General features: G+C 43.6%; 1 protein-coding gene and 1 long non-coding RNA gene across 2 annotated transcripts in view; one reads left to right on the top strand and one right to left on the bottom strand.

Moving 5' to 3' along the window:
- Positions 1 to 16,082, bottom strand: part of gldn (gliomedin) — a 33,231-nt gene that overhangs the window by 5,091 nt on the left and 12,058 nt on the right. The window contains exons 3-9 of the mRNA XM_068017999.1: positions 9,009 to 9,035; positions 8,794 to 8,892; positions 8,130 to 8,285; positions 3,370 to 3,477; positions 3,185 to 3,271; positions 2,973 to 3,098; positions 2,092 to 2,245 (exon numbers count right to left, since the gene is read on the bottom strand). Coding sequence (XP_067874100.1) covers positions 2,092 to 2,245; positions 2,973 to 3,098; positions 3,185 to 3,271; positions 3,370 to 3,477; positions 8,130 to 8,285; positions 8,794 to 8,892; positions 9,009 to 9,035 — 757 coding nt within the window. The remainder of the gene's footprint in view (positions 1 to 2,091; positions 2,246 to 2,972; positions 3,099 to 3,184; positions 3,272 to 3,369; positions 3,478 to 8,129; positions 8,286 to 8,793; positions 8,893 to 9,008; positions 9,036 to 16,082) is intronic.
- LOC137352488 (uncharacterized) overlaps positions 8,742 to 16,082 on the top strand; it is a 46,995-nt gene continuing 39,654 nt past the window's right edge. The window contains exon 1 of the long non-coding RNA XR_010969724.1: positions 8,742 to 8,868. This is a non-coding gene — a long non-coding RNA (uncharacterized lncRNA). The remainder of the gene's footprint in view (positions 8,869 to 16,082) is intronic.

The following is a 16,082-nucleotide window of genomic DNA, read 5'->3' as shown; positions in this document are numbered from 1 at the left end:
ACACACTGTTAATGACGGGCAACAACTTGGAAACTATTGGCTACATTTTTTGAAAAATTATTTACAGCTTAGTCACGGATATAGCCAAGTTTACATTCCCTAAACGTGTCAGGTCAGGTAAATGTATTTTGGAGATCATATATGAGGAGAATAATGATCAACACATTGCATATCCACACAGGACAAAACCAAGCCAATACTGCTGTCATCAATGTTAGGGATCACATCTCATTTAGAAAAGCAGATGGTATGCAATAATCCACCTAGATAGTCTCTCACAATGAGATAAACTGCTTCTTTATAGAAATTATATGATCCCACTCACTTTTCTGGCTTAATACCATTCCTGTGTATATCTAACTAGGGAATGTTGTGTTGAAGTTGTGTTATGACATTTGTGGGGTAGATTCAACCAAACATTTAAACAGAAATTTGAAAGCCAGTTTTAGATTTTTTTTTTTTGTAACCTTTACAATATCTCCAAACTATCCCATATCACAAGAATATAAGAAATAGGAGCAGGAGTAGACCATTCGGCCATTCAAGCCTGCTCTGCCATTCAATACAATCCTCAACTCCACCTAACTGCTCACTCCTGATATCCCTGGATTCCCCGAGGGACCAAAAATCTATCTCCACCTTAAAAGTACTCAATGAAGGAGCATCCACAACCTTCTGGGGTGGATATCACAATACTTGCAATGAATTACTACAAGATGTATTTACTTGTTATATGGATGAATATGAGAGAAAAAAAACCCCTATATTTTCTTTCTGGCAGTAATCTCAGCAATGCTACTTTTAGCGGTAACTTGAATTTCAAATAAGCAGTATTGAAAAAAGAAAGGTTTGCATTTATATAGCACCTTTCACAGCCTCAAGACATTCCAAAGCACTTTACAGCCAATGAAGTACTTTTGAAGTATAGTCACTATTGTAATGTAGGAAACGCAACAGCCAATTTGTGCACAGCAAATTCCACAAACATCAATGTAATGATCAGATTTTTTTTAAGTGATATTGATTGAGGAATAAATATTGGCCAAGGTGCTGGGGAGTTAAAGGCCTGCTACCCGACCGAAACACAACGGGACCCGCGCGGAAAAAATTGGAAGGAATCGGGCCGGGTTGTACGTGGTTCTGTCGGGCTCGAGTCGGGGTTTTTTTTTGCAGACCCGAGCAGGCCTTTACTGGGGATAACTCCTCTGCTATTTTAGAATGAAAGTGCTATGGAATCTTTTACTTCCACTTGAGAAAGAAGATGGTGCCTAGGTTTAGCATCTCACGCAAAGGGTGGCACCTGTGAGTGCAGCATTTCCCCAGTACTGCATTGGAGTGTTAGCCTAGATTTTTGTGTTCAGATCTCTGGAATGGTACTTGAAACTGCAACCTTCTCACTCAGAGGTGAGACAACTACCAACTGAGCCATGGCTGCCACACAATGACAGAAATGATATACTGGCAGGCAGCACGACTTTCATTTTCTTAGGCAGTTGCTGTTTGGACTTGAGCTTACCACATATGGTATGTTCTGCCTTATGCATGCCTCTCACACCTGATTTGTCCAATGTTCAGTTCCTAATTGTCATTGCTTAAAGCCTGATAAATAGTTTATACATTATAATAAATAACTGCAAGGCAGTATTAAGTAAAACATTCACATCTTGCTTTGCACTTTAAATAGCTTGCTATCTCTTACTGCAAAGCAGCTGCAATTGTGGACAAGGCTGTTAAAATCAAAATTATAATTTTCTATTGAATCTGCAATAATAAAAAATGATGGATTTTTATCTGTAGAAATTAATCAAGAAAGTGCATGTATCTTCATATTAAAAGTTGAAATGGAACAATAAAGGCTTTTCACAGAACATGTTGATTTATAATCTAAACAATATACTTAAATGTTAGTATCACAAAACCACATGGAAAAAAATAGTTTAGCTAACCGAGTCAGACACAGAAAACAATTGCAGCTCCTTGTTTGGAATACCACTGGCTGCAGGGAATGCCTGTCAATAACCTACCAATGAAGGTCATTACTGATCAGTTAATACCCAGTATTGTTCTAAAAAAGCAAAATAATATACTTACTTTATAATATTATGAGATCCTCCTTTGTGATAATAAATTGAACCATTATACACTGCATTTCCACAGCCATGAAAAAAGTATTCCAATGTTATCGTCTTAAAGTTGCTCCCAATCTTAAGTGCTTCTAAATTTTCATATTCTTTAACTGTCGATCCTGTAAAATTTAAGAATTGATAAACCTTCATAAGAATATCAATAAGTAAACTGCAGACAAAACCAAAATGCCAATAAATTGTAAGATGTGAATATTGTGTTCAGTTTTGGTCGTCGAGATATGGAAACAGAAGATTGTAGACACAAAAATAAGATATCTTTACTATTTTAAAGTGGTACAAGTGAACCAATACTACAATTCAAACAGAAACTGGACACAGTCGTAGCTGTTGCTAGTGCTGCATATAAAAAGGTGGGGAATTCTGGATTTTACCTCATATTCACTGATCTAAACTCGTTTTGATCATCTTCGGGGTAGGAGAGGAATTGCCCAGAGTGTTTTCCCCCCCTGGATTAGCCCAGGGATTTTATTTGTCTTTCTAGGAGATTACATGACTGCTGGCAAGAGGAAACACTGGTGCTCATTTGCATTATGATTGTCTGAGACAGGCTCAATGGACCAGTTGGGCTTTTCCTGTCTTTATTTTCACATGTTTTTTAAAAACAGCAATAATAGGCAGAACTTAGGAAGGGCCAATTGAAGGTTTTATTCATCTGATGGTCTTATCCTAGAATTGACCTGTGTATCCTCAACTTCTCAGTGAAGCACTGAATTAATTTGAACAGATATGTTAGTAAGAGGAAAATGTAGAGCATTTTGAGGTGTCTTGAGTCTTGCGTTTCCATTTCATTCAGCAAAATAAAACATATGAAAGTATATAACAAACCTGAAAAGTGCTCAACAATCCAAATTGGTTCATTATTCTTCGATGCAGCATCCTTCATCCATGCTCCAAATGTGCTTTTTATCTTTGTCACATTGTAAGGGCCATCCACTGATTCTATGATGCGTCCTATTGAAGGATATTACTTAAGCATTAATGCAATAATACCACAATAGAATCCCAAAATTAAGACACAAATGGTTATGAAATCGTACCGGATTTCTTCGAAAAGGAACTCAATGTTTTTTGTGCAGATGTTCTTCCGATTAAAGTGTCATCATTTCGTACAGCGTGCGCTTCATCTAAATTTAAACACAATCGTGAGGCCCGGTCCGACAACGATACTCATCAAATATCAAAAGACATTTCTATAGAGCATTTGAATTTAGAGATACAATACCATGACTGACTGTGTTCTGCTGATTTCTGGACTTCCCTTTGGAACCAGGTGGGCCTGGGGGTCCTACCGGACCTGGAGGGCCTGGTGGTCCTGGAGGGCCTCTCTGACCTGAAAAAAAGTATTTAAAAATGTAAACCTGTTCAGTAAAGATTCACTAATGATCTGCATGGTATGTAGCTTAACTGAAAGAAAATAATGGCTATAAACAGAACATTTATACAAACAATAACCACAATCTGTTTACAGAATATGTGCATTTATTTATTGGTGTTTACAGTCACCAGACTGTATTAATGAATTGATGCAATGTTTTATTTCAGCCTCAGTTGCTAGTAGGTTCACTCACACATAGGGGCAGATTTTCATAAAAGAAAAAGAAAGACTTGCATTTTTACTGTGCTTTTCACAACCTCGGGACATCTCAATGCTTTACAGTCAATTGAAGTACCTTTGAAGTGTAGTTACTGTTGTAATATAGGAAACATAGCAGCCACTTTGCACACAGCAAGCTCCCACAAACAGCAGTGTGATAATGACACTTGTTTCTTGTGATATTGATTTAGGGATAGATATTGGTCAGACACCAGGGAAAACTCCCCTGCTCTTTGTTGAAACAGTGTTGTGGGATCTTTTATATCCACTTGAGAGGGCAGATGGTGGCTTTGGTTTAATGACTCAGCCAAAAGAGGGCACCTTCACAGTTCAGGACTCCCTCAGCACTGGAATGCTAGAGTCAGCCCAGAATTTCTTTTGCTCAAGTCCCTGGAGTGCAATTTCAACCCACAACCTACTGAACTTCGAGGCGAGAGTGCCACAGCTAAGATCTCTTCTTCCAGGTAGTCAACCAGCAGAGTGAGACCTTCACCAGCCCGAGCTGGGAGCAAGGGGGTCAGGGCCATTTTGAGTCCCGCACTTCGTTTAAATAGAACCGCGAGCTGCCCCACTCCAAATAGGCGTCCCGATGCAGCTCGCCAGATTCGGGCCAGCTCAACACCAGGCAATCGTAAAGAAGGGGAAGGCTGGGGCAGGGGACATCACATTATTTTTGGGGAGCCCAGAGAAGCACTCCTGCAAAAATGACTTAAAACTTACATTTCCTGGGCCTCTTTGGCTGTACCGCCAGTAACTTGATTGGAGCGTGCACTCCACACTGTTCTGTCCTAATATGACAATCAGAGTCATATATATGTCATAGAACTCTGATTCACATCTACTGCCTGAAACAGATGGACACAATGGCTGTCCAGTGATAGGCCCCTGTTAGGAAATTGTAATGGCTAGGGAGGTATAAACGCAGTAAGATTACCAAATCCATTTCGGGGCAGCTACTACCCTGTTGCCAGTATTTTGGCCGTTAAAATCAGCACTATAGAATAAATAATACTGCACTGATACCTCAAACTAACAATGAGCTTAAAATATGACAGTTAAATATAAAAGGGGAGAATTACCATGGGGTTCTTCCGATCTCCTGCTGCAACTTTAGGAGAACATTGGTGGAAACCCTAGAAAAGCAACAGTTTTTTTGCCATTTAGGCCTTCTCATTTACAGTTTCACCAATATACCAATGGAGAACACCATGGAAATTCCTAGTGCACAAATTGGCTGCAGTATTTGCCTACACAGCAACAGTGACTACATTTGAAAATTAATTAATTGGCTCCGAAACGCTTTGGGACCCGAGAATCTAAAAGGTGTCGTATAAATAGAAAGTTCTTCCTTTTCATTTACAGGGGTTTAGATCACACTGCATCATTAGTAACAAATGTATTAAAAACTTCCATTAAATTGCTCTGTCTGTTGTTTTAACAAAGAGACTAACTGGTTCATTTCTACTTTTGTTAAAATGACAAGAACTTTCACACATTTTCTACTTATATCAGCCCTATAACTTAACTTCTGTTTTTACACATTGCTAATAACATAACTTGTTGATGTGCTTCATAAACCCTGAAAGTTTACATAGGAAAGGATACTATTCTCTTTGAAGTAGAACCAGCTTCTCAAGGGTAATTAGGGATAGGCAATAAATGTGACGCCCACAAGAATAATGTCTCGGAAGGGTAGATTTTATAAATTAATGCTCCTGAAGCAGAGCTTCATACACAAGAACACAAGAAATAGGAGCAGGAGTAGACCATAATGCCCATTCAGCCTGCTCCACCATTCAATACGATCCTGGCTGATCTTAGGCTTCAACTCCACTTTCCCGCCCACTCGACATATTCCTTGATTCCCTGAGAGACCAAAAATCTATCTATCCCAGCCTTAAATGTATTCAACGATGGAGCATCCACAGCCCTCTGGGGTAGAAAATTCCAAAGATTCACAACCCTCAGAGTGAAGTAAATTCTCCGCATCTCATTCCTAAACGATCGGCCGTTATCCTGGGACTGTGTTATAGATTCCCCGACCAGGGGAAACAATCTCTCAGTGTCTATCCTATCTAGCCCCTTCAGAATCTTTTATGTTTCAATGAGATCACCTCTCATTCTTCTAAACTCCAGAGCGTTATAGGCCCAATTTACTCAGCCTCTCATCATAGGACAACCCTCTCATCCCAGGGACCAATACAGTGAACCTTCGTTGCACCGCCTCCAGTGCAAGTATATCCTTTCTTAAATGTGGAGCCCAATACTGCACACAGTACTCCAGATGTGGTCTCACCAAAACCTTGTACAATTATAGCAAGCCTTCTTTATTCTTGTACTCCAATCCCCTTTCAATAAAGGCCAAAATTCCATTTGCCTTCCTAATTGCTTGCGGTACCTGCATCCTAACTTTCTGCATTCCTTGCACAAGCACACCCAAGTCTCTTTGAACATCAACACTTACAAGTTTCACATCTTTTCAAAAAATTCTTATGACCAAAGTGAATAACTTCACACTTCCCTATATTATACCCAATCTGCTACCCTTTTGCCCACTCACTTCATGAGCTGGATTTTAAGAGCCTGCTGCTGATCTCAAAAATTGGCAGCCCGCCTGTGTGGGCCACACGCCAAAGAGCCGCTGCAATCTCCCGCACGGCGGCTCATTTATATAGCCGGGGTGGCCCCCCAAAACACATGGAGGGGACTTGCTGTCCATCCCCGGAAATGGCGTCAGCTGCCTGTGCGCAGGCGCTGGTGCCGTTTTTAAAGGGCAGCCAGCCCTGCGGGAAATTGGAATTTTTAAAGCAGTATCCCCCCAAAATTTATAAAATAAATTTCTAACACCCCTGCCCCCCCAATAAGAATTACATTAACTACTTGCCCTTCCAGCTGCCCCAAAAACACTTATCTTTTAAGTCTCACCTTGTCCCACAAACTGCACAAAGTTTAAAGTTCACCCCTTCCCACCATCCCCTACACCCATTACATTTATTTGACCCCGTGTCTCCCCCCACCACAGAAATTATTAACTCCTCCCCCCTCCTCACCAGTGTCACGCTGGCTTTCCCGGGACGGAGCAATTGAAGGTACGGGAGTGCCAGCCGTGGCATTGAAGACCGTGATGGGCCTGTAAGATCCCAGGTAAGTGTATTGTAATTTATTTAATTTACATATTTAAATCCAGGTCCCATTGCCCAGCGGCAGAGAGGCCGCCACAAATCGGGCTGGGCCCTCCCGGCGTCAACCTTCATGGCAGACCATTGCCGGAACCATTTTCTGCCTCCCTCCCACAACTCCCGCCACAGAACCTGACGTCGTGGGTTTGGTAAAGTCCAACTCAACCTGTCTATATCTCTTCGCAGCCTCTCTGTGTCCTCCCCATAGCTCACCTTTCCCTCTACCTTTGTATCAACAGCAAACCTAGATACATTACTCTCTGTCTCTTCATCTAAGTGATTAATATAGATTGTAACTAGCTGAGGCCCCAGCACTAATCCTTGCGGCACTATTCACTGCCTGCTAACCTGAAACTACCCCGTTTATGCCCACTCTTTGCCTCCTGGCTGTTAACCATCCTCTTTCCATGCAACACATTGGAAATGTTGGTACAGTCAGCAAAAGCTTCTCCATGTCTGAATTTCTACACCAGGAGCACTAGTCCTAAAAATCTACCCAGTAAAGAATTCTTCAATTCTAAGCTATCTAAGCTAAGAGGAATTTTCTATGACTTTCCAGGAGAATTTTCAAATAGCGCCCAAAATGAGTGCAAAGCTGGTGGAGCCCGCTCATTGGTGCCAATGTGAGGCCCAAGCCACTTTGAAGCCTGGGGCTCATTAACATGGCACTGCTGAGCTTGCAGGTGCCCGCTGCACTGCGCCAGTTCTGGGAATCAGCTCGTGCCCACACTGAACTGGAAATCCTGCTCCTCCTGGACCCACCAAAAAAAAAAAAATTTACATTTCCTGAGTTGTTTTTTTCAAAAGCCATTCGCTGTCCCTTTTTGGGCCTCGAGTGAGGTAGCTCAAAATCTGATACAACCGGGTGGGGCGTGCAACCATCTATTTGTAACCTGAAAATGACAACCATCAGGCTGGCCTCGGGTATTAGTGATGGAGGAGCCCCCGCCAAGATTTTCAATTGTTGGCCATTTGGTTTTCAGATAAGAGGGGAGATAGTTCAACCTCACCTCTACCATGTTTTACTTTAAATTTTCTTCAACACCTTGACTTGGACAGATCCAACTAGAATTGTGTTCTGTAAATAGATTCAGCATCGTAAATATTATTACTAAATATAAGGGAATAACTCTTTAGCAAACAGATACTGGGTATCTCACACTTAGCAATAAAGCTTTAAGCCCATATCAAAATAACCTAATAATTTACCTTCTAAAAAGATCTCATTGTAAGGTTCCCCTCTTTCGCCTTTTGGTCCTGGCTCACCTTTTGGACCCGGCGACCCATCTGAACCAGGTGGTCCAGGGTCTCCTTTGTCACCTTTTGGTCCCAAATCACCAGGTTCACCTTTTGGCCCAGGGGCAGCTGCGATTTGAAGAAGAAATGTTGTTTTAATATAAATGCTAATCAACTGATTACTTTGTTATGAAAACACAAGCACTCATGTATAAATAATATAAGGTCTTATGCTCACAAGATCCAAGAATTTCTCAACCGATTCCTTAGTGACTGGTTATTAAACTTCGCCATCCAACTCATGATATATTTCACCTGGTCAATTGGACTGGTGAAACTAAAGAAGCTGTAAATATTTTGTTGCCGATCAAGTGGTTTGACTGACACCTCATGTCAGCAAGTTTTGTATGCAGATACAAAAGCATTTAAAGGGCTCCAAATGCGTCATTAAGTCATTCAGGAGAGGTGAGGTTGGAAATTACTCTTTGTGATAATATCTGACAAATGCTTTAAACACTGTTCCGTGCACTTCCTCTGTCCACCCTATTCTCAGTGAGGTTAATCCATTTGAGATGAACAGGAAGACTGGTTCTGTGTTAAACTGCTGAATCTTACAGGCACTTAAAAGGTTCACTACCTTTCCGAGCTCGTTTGCCTTCCTTTCCAGGTGGTCCAGGAAGCCCAATGGGTCCATCAGAGCCATTAATTCCAGGTAATCCATCTAAACCTGGAAGGCCTTAAGAGATATAATCAATGAAATAAATATGTCTAAAATCCATATAGTGACAAAAGCTAGTCAAAATTTCTCAGATGTTTTAAAGAATAATATTGATGTAAATTATTAATTCTTACCTGGCAGTCCAGCTGGTCCTGGTGGGCCTGATTTGTACAATTTAGAAGAGAGGGAATTTTAGATATGGTTAATTAAAAATAGATTAAAGTGTATGTTAATTACCAGTATTAAATGTAAGTACATCATAGCTTGCCCTTACTATGAGTGTAACTTATTAGCGTAAACAATTAAATGCCATACATATTGATATGTTCAACGTGGAACTGGATTAATTTCTCATTCAGCAAAGGAGTAGAGGGATATTGGTTATTGGGTATCGAAAGCTTTTTAAAATAGTCAGAAAGGGCTGACTTCTCTTGCATTTTTGCATCAAACTTCTCCCTTTCTTCCCTCTCCTTAAGACATCAGTTCCTTTTTTGCCTGTAATGTGCTTTGGAAGACCCGAAAGGGGCTTATATAAATACCTCTCTTGCTGAGTTACAGGGCTGGATGTTACCAGCCCTCTGGAAATGGGCTGGCAGGCGGGAGGGCTGGTAAAATGGTGGCGGAATGTGTTTGGAGGGAAGCCCAATATCTTTCCGCCACCGTGCGTATTCCCAGAAGCAGGAACGGCAGTGGCATGGCTGCCCGCCACGTGGATGCAGGTGGCCAATTAATTCTATTAATTGGGCACTTACTGACCACATTCTGCCCCCACTGGCATTTTACAGGTGTTGTGATGCCCCCTGCCCCCCAACTGCTGCGTGGAGAGACCTCCAGGTATAGGATGGTAGCCTCCCAGCAGCTTCCTGGTGGGGAGGGGGAGGGGGTAGTGCCTTCCTTTATGGCCACTCCGTGGCCCACAAAGAGGCCCCCTGGCAGCAGTGGCTACCCCTGCAGCTCCCAAGGTGGCTGCTTCAGCAACGGCCACCTCTATCAGTGGTTCTGCCAAGACTGTTGAACTAGCGGCCTTCGGGGTCCTGCCGTCCTCCATGCGGGCTCAGCGCCCAATTTCAGTGCCAGCAGCGGGACCCTGGGCCTTCCACCAAGGGCACAATCACACTGTGGTGCCTCATCAAAGTTGAACCAATCGGTCTAACATTGGTTGAGTATAAATTTCTCTAGGCGATATTCAGAATAAAATTAATTAACTCACTTCAAAAGGCATGGATTAATTAAGGACGACTAGCATGGATTTGTAAAAGCAAGTCATGTCTGACAAATTTAATAGCGTTCTTTGAAGAAGTAACAGAGTATATTGATAAAGAAAACACAATGGATGTTAAGTATACAATTTTAAGAAAGGCGTTTGTAAGAGAGAGAATGTTTGTGACAGACTGCTGCTGCCCACTCCAAAAATGGCCTCAGAGCATTTTCCAAGTTGACCTCCTGACTGCACAAAAATACAGCAGGCCATTCCAGCCCAGGCATTCCCCTCTCCCCTTCACCACCCCACTCCCCCGGGCCTACCTCCAGGCTGGCACAGCATCCAATATCGCAGGCCCGAAGCCAGCAACCTACCCATTCAGGGCATGCAGCTCACCAGTGGCATGGAAATGAGTCCTGGGGCGCCAAGTGGATAAGACCAGCCGCCAGCAGGAATGGGCGGGATGCTGGCGTGGTTTGCCAGTCCACCCATGTGTCCCTGAAAATTACTAACAGGGTCTTAACTATGTCGTAAGACCCTGATTTGCATCGTAAGGAGGCTTACCGCCTGAAACAGATTGGTGCTCCGACCACCCATAGTAAGGTGGAAATGATAGCAAACATTGTTGACAGGAATGGTTACAATCAGTCCCAGATAGGGCAGCTCGTCCAAGTAATGTAAGTCAGCCCTCACTATGAAAATGCCCTCAATCCACACCAACCCCTTCACATGGGCACAGCTCACTACCAGCTAAATTTACACTAGAATTTAAAAATACCCCCAGTGTTTCTCCCGAACTGCCCAATACTGGTTTGTTGCTTCTCTGAGATTCCAATCTTGTGGGATTTTCTAAATCCTTCTCCCCCATGATTCAATGGAACAATATTTTAATACAAATTCTGGGACTCCCTGAAGTTTGAATATCTGAACTCTCAAATTCAAAAGAATGCCAAATACTGAAACAATCAGACAGTATTGTTTATATTTGAATTCTCTCACAAACGCACTCTGTCTCACACATTCACACTCACATACACACACTCTCACATACATTCACACACACATTCACACTCTCACATACTCTCTCGCACACATTCACACGCTCTCACACATTCACACTCACATATGCTCTCCTATACTTGCAACAAACTTTCAAAATAAGTTTGCTACTTCATTGAACTGCAGTGTTTTGTTTTAAACTACTTGTGTATTAACTGGATTGAAAAGGACAGGCAGTAACTAAAACTATCCAAAAATAACAGCACAGTGGCGCAGTGGTTAGCACCGCAGCCTCACAGCTCCAGCGACCCGGGTTTGGTTCTGGGTACTGCCTGTGTGGACTTTGCAAGTTCTCCCTGTGACCGCGTGGGTTTTCACCGGGTGCTCCAGTTTCTTCCCACAGCCAAAGACTTGCAGGTTGATAGGTAAATTGGCCATTATAAATTACCCCTCGTATAAGTAGGTGGTAGGAGGAAGGTGGGGATGTGTGAGGGTAATGGGATTAATGTAGGATTAGTATAAATGGGTGGTTGATGGTCAGCACAGACTCAGTGGGCTGAAGGGCCTGTTTCAGTGCTGTATCTTTAAAATAAATAAACTATTTTTGTCACAAACACAAAAAATTAGGTAGATCAGATTAAATGTTTAAATAAAAACCTTTAATTTATTATCTGCTTATATACTGATAAATGTTTCTGTGCAGTTTTATTAGCATCTCATTAAAACAAAGTATTTAAGTGTTAGTTTCTGGTTAAATGAGGTTACTGTTTTCCCAATGGATGAAGGTTTAGATTTCTACCTTCTGTGTTAATTACTGAATTCAATATCTACAAACAGGAGTTTGTGAGTGAACAGACATATCAAATTCACCCAATTATCCCAAATAAAACATTGCTAAATGGGCAGTGTAATATAAACGAGTTACTACTGCGTACTCCAGTATGGCACAGAAATGGGTACTTCATTTCAGTATCTCATTTCCAGAAAAGGGTATGTGTCTGTGTGGATGAATGTATTCGCAGGTGTAGGTGGGTGGATATGTGTGTCTGTGAATGTGTGTTAGGAGGGAATTGCCCATCACGTTTTTGTAATAAAGCTACTTATCAGCAATGAGCCTTTGTACAGAGCAGATGCTGCTCCATTCACTGTCCTTCCTACTCTTCTCCTTACTGACTAGGGTTAAGACAATGGCCAGGAAATTCCTCGGAGCTGCTCCTGCTCTGCTGGGATTACTTTGCTGGAAGTACAGCAGAATCTCTGTTAACATGCGTAAGTGGGGTTCCCACCACACATCTGGTGATGTAACGCCAGTGGAGCAGCTCTGAGGAGCTGCCCCCCACACCCCCCCACCACCATAAATCTTTATTAAAGAAACCTATATGTGACTTTGTAAATCATTACCGATGCATCAAACACCTTCTGTGAAGATCCCTTTTTAAAACTTCCCACAAACATTCTTATTGCAAAATTGGTGATGGACCTTTTGGGCAGAATCTTATCCCCTTTAAAAATAATCATGGATCCATACCTTTTTTTAAAATTTGTTCACGGGATGTGGGTGTCGCTGGCTAGGCCAGCATTTATTGCCGATCGCTAATTGCCCTTCAGAAGGTGGTGGTGAGCTGCCTTCATGAACTACTGCAGTCCTTGGAATGCAGGTACACCAACAGTGCTGTTCGGAAGGGAGTTCCAGGATTTTGACCCAGTGACAGTGAAGGAATGGTGGTATAGTTCCAAGTCAGGATGGTGTGTGGCTTGGAGGGGAACTTGCAGGTGGTGGTGTTCCCATGCATCTGCTGCCCTTGTCCTTCTAGTTGGTAGAGGTCGTGGGTTTGGAAGGTGCTGTCAAAAGAGCCTTGGTGAGTTGCTGCAGTGCATCTTATAGATGGTACACACCGCTGCTTCTGTGCATCAGTGTTGCAGGGAGTGAATGTTTATGGATGGAGTGCCAATCAATCGAGCTGCTTTGTCCTGGATGGTGTCGAGCTACTTGAGTGTTTTTGGACCTGCACCCATCTAGGCAAGTGAAGAGTATTCCATCACACTCCTGACTTGTGCCTTGTAGATGGTGGACAGGCTTTGGGGAGTCAGGAGGTGAGTTACTCGCCACAGAATTCCCAGCCCCTGACCTGCTCTTGTAGCCACAGTATTTATGTGGCTGGTTCAGTTCAGTTTCTGGTCAATGGTCACCCCCAGGATGTTGATAGTGGGGGATTCTGCGATGGTAATGCCATTGAACATCAAGGGGAGATGGTTGGATTCTCTCATGTTTGACGTGGTCATTGCCTGGCACGTGTGTGGCTCAAATGTTACTTGCCACTTATCCACCCAAGTCTAGATGTTGTCCGTGTCTTTCTGCATCTGGACACGGGCTGCTTCAGTATCTGAGGAGTTGCGAATGGTTCTGAACATTGTGCAATCATCAGCGAATATCCCCACTTCTGACCTTATGATGGAGGGAAGGTCATTGGTGAAGCAGCTGAAGATGGTTGGGCCTAGGACACTACCCTGAGGAACTCCTGCAGTGATGTCCTGGGACTGAGATGATTGACCTCCAACAACCACAACCATCTTCCTTTATGCTAGGTATGACTCCAACCAGCAGAGAGTTTTCCCCCTGATTCCCATTGACTCCAGTTTTACTAGGGTTCCTTGATGCCATACTCAGTCAAATTAAGGACGGCAGACAGGTTCCTAAGGCTGCAGTCTCAATCAGAGGAACTGCAGCTGTGGAAGTACGGCAGCCCTACCGGCAGAGGTGGGGGCTGCAGGAGAGGGACTGCGAGATCATCACCATCTTGTGGCCCACTGATCCCTGCACCTCTGGGTGGGAGACAGGAGGGAATTAAACAAGGACTCTGGAGCTGACCTCTACCAAGCAGAGGCTGAACAGCTCTCCAACACCTCCTCTCCTTGGATCATGACCCCACCACCGAACTTCAAGACACTATCTCCAGGACCTCATCTCCTCTGGAGATCTTCCCTCCACAGTTTCCAACCTCATAAACCCCCAACACCGAGCAGCCCACATCTACCCCCTTCCCAAGATCCTCAAACAGGACTGCCCTGGTAGACCTATCAGCTTACTCCTGTCCCACTGAACTGATATCTTCCTATCTTGGCTCTTTTTTTCTCCCCGGTCCAGCCTCTTCCCACCTACATCCGTGGCTCTTCCAATGCCCTCCATCACTTTAACAGTTTCAATTTCCTGGCCCTAACCATCGACTCTTCACTAAGGACGTCCAATCCCTCTGCACCTCCATCCCCCACCAGGATGATCTGAGGGCTCTCCGCTTCTTCCTTGAACAAAGGCCCAACCAGTCCCCATCCACCATCACTCTCATCCACCTGGATGAATTTGTTCTCACATGAACAACTTCTCCTTTAACTCCACTTGCTTCCTCCAAATTAAAGGTTTTGCTATGGGTACCTGCATGGGTCCTAGCTATGCCTGCCTTTCTGCGGGATTGTGGAACATTCCTTGTTCCAGTCTTACTCAGGCCCCCTCCCTCATCTCTTTTTCTGGCACATTAAACACTATATCAGTGCGATTTCCTGCTCTCGCCTTGAACTGGAAAACATCATCAAGTTTGCTTCCAATTTCCACCTTTCTCTCACCTTCACGTAGTCCATCTCCAACTCTTCCCTTCCCTTCCTCAACTTTTCTGTCTCCATTTCTGGGGATAGGCTATCAACAAATAATTTCTATAAGCCCATGGACTCCCACAGCTACCTCGACTACACTTCCTCACACCCTGCCTCCTGTAAGGACTCTATCCCATTCTCGCAGTTTCTCCGACTCCAGCACATCTGTTCTGATGATGCAACCTTTCATACCAATGCTCTTGATGGGTCTTCCTTTTCCTCACCCAAGGTCTCCCCAACTCACCATGTTTGACAGGGCTCTCAACCGTGTCCATTCCATTTCCCGGACTTCTGCTCTTACCCTTCCCCTCCCTCCCAGAACCGTGGTAGGGTTCCCCTTGTCCTCACTTTCCACCACACCAGCCTCCATCTTTAATGGATCATCCTCCACCATTTCTGCCACCTCCAGCATGATGCCATCACCTGACACATCTTCCCCTCCCCTCCCCTTTCAGCATTCCAAAGGGACCGTTCCCTCCGCGACACCCTGGTCCACTCCTCCATCACCCCGACACCTCTTCCCTTTCCCACGGCACTTATCCATGGAAGCACAGGAGATGCAATGCCTGTCCTTTTACGTCCTCTCTTCTCACCGTCCAAGGCCTCCAAGTTAAACAGCGATTTACATGTACTTCTTTCGATTTAGTATACTGTAGTCACTGCTCACAATGCAGTTGGCTCTACAGTGGGGAAACCAAATCCAAATTGGGTGATCGCTTTGCGGAACATCTATGTTCAGTCCACTAGCGTGAGCCTGACCGACTGGTCACCTGTCATTTTAATTCTCCACCTGGCTCTCACACTGACTCTCTGGCCTTGGCCGACTGCAGTGTTCCAATGGCGCTCAACGCAAACTCGAGGAACAGCTCCTCATCTTTCGATTAAACACTTTACTGCTTTCTGGACTCAACATTGAGTTTAACTATTTCAGGCCATAATCCCTGCCCCCATTTTGTTTCCTTTTCTTTGCATGTTTCCGTTTTTCCCTTGATTTTGCTTTCGGACAACAGCACATCTGCTCTGGGAATATCTTTAGCTTCTCTGTTTTTTTTGCCCCATTACCACTCCCTTTGGCCCTGCATGACTGCAACAACTAACTCTTTTGTCATTCAATGACTCGTGTCTTCCACCCTTTCACAGACCTTCCCTTTTTCTTCTTTTTCCCACCCTCCGCCATTTCACCTGCTCAAAACCTCTCATGTTTCTAACTTTTCCCACTTCTGATGGAAGATCATTGATCTGAAACATTAACTCTGTTTCTCTCTCCACACAGATGCTCCCAGGTCTGCTGAGTATTTCCAGCATTTTCTGTCTTTACTTCAATGTGTCAGTGCTGTTTACAGTTCGCAGGCTTATCAAAGTT

This window comes from Heterodontus francisci, chromosome 38, assembly GCF_036365525.1.
Source record: "Heterodontus francisci isolate sHetFra1 chromosome 38, sHetFra1.hap1, whole genome shotgun sequence".
NCBI classification, from domain to species: domain Eukaryota; kingdom Metazoa; phylum Chordata; class Chondrichthyes; order Heterodontiformes; family Heterodontidae; genus Heterodontus; species Heterodontus francisci.
The sequence above is the reverse complement of the archived record's forward strand: the minus strand, read 5'-3'. Positions and strand labels throughout refer to the sequence as shown.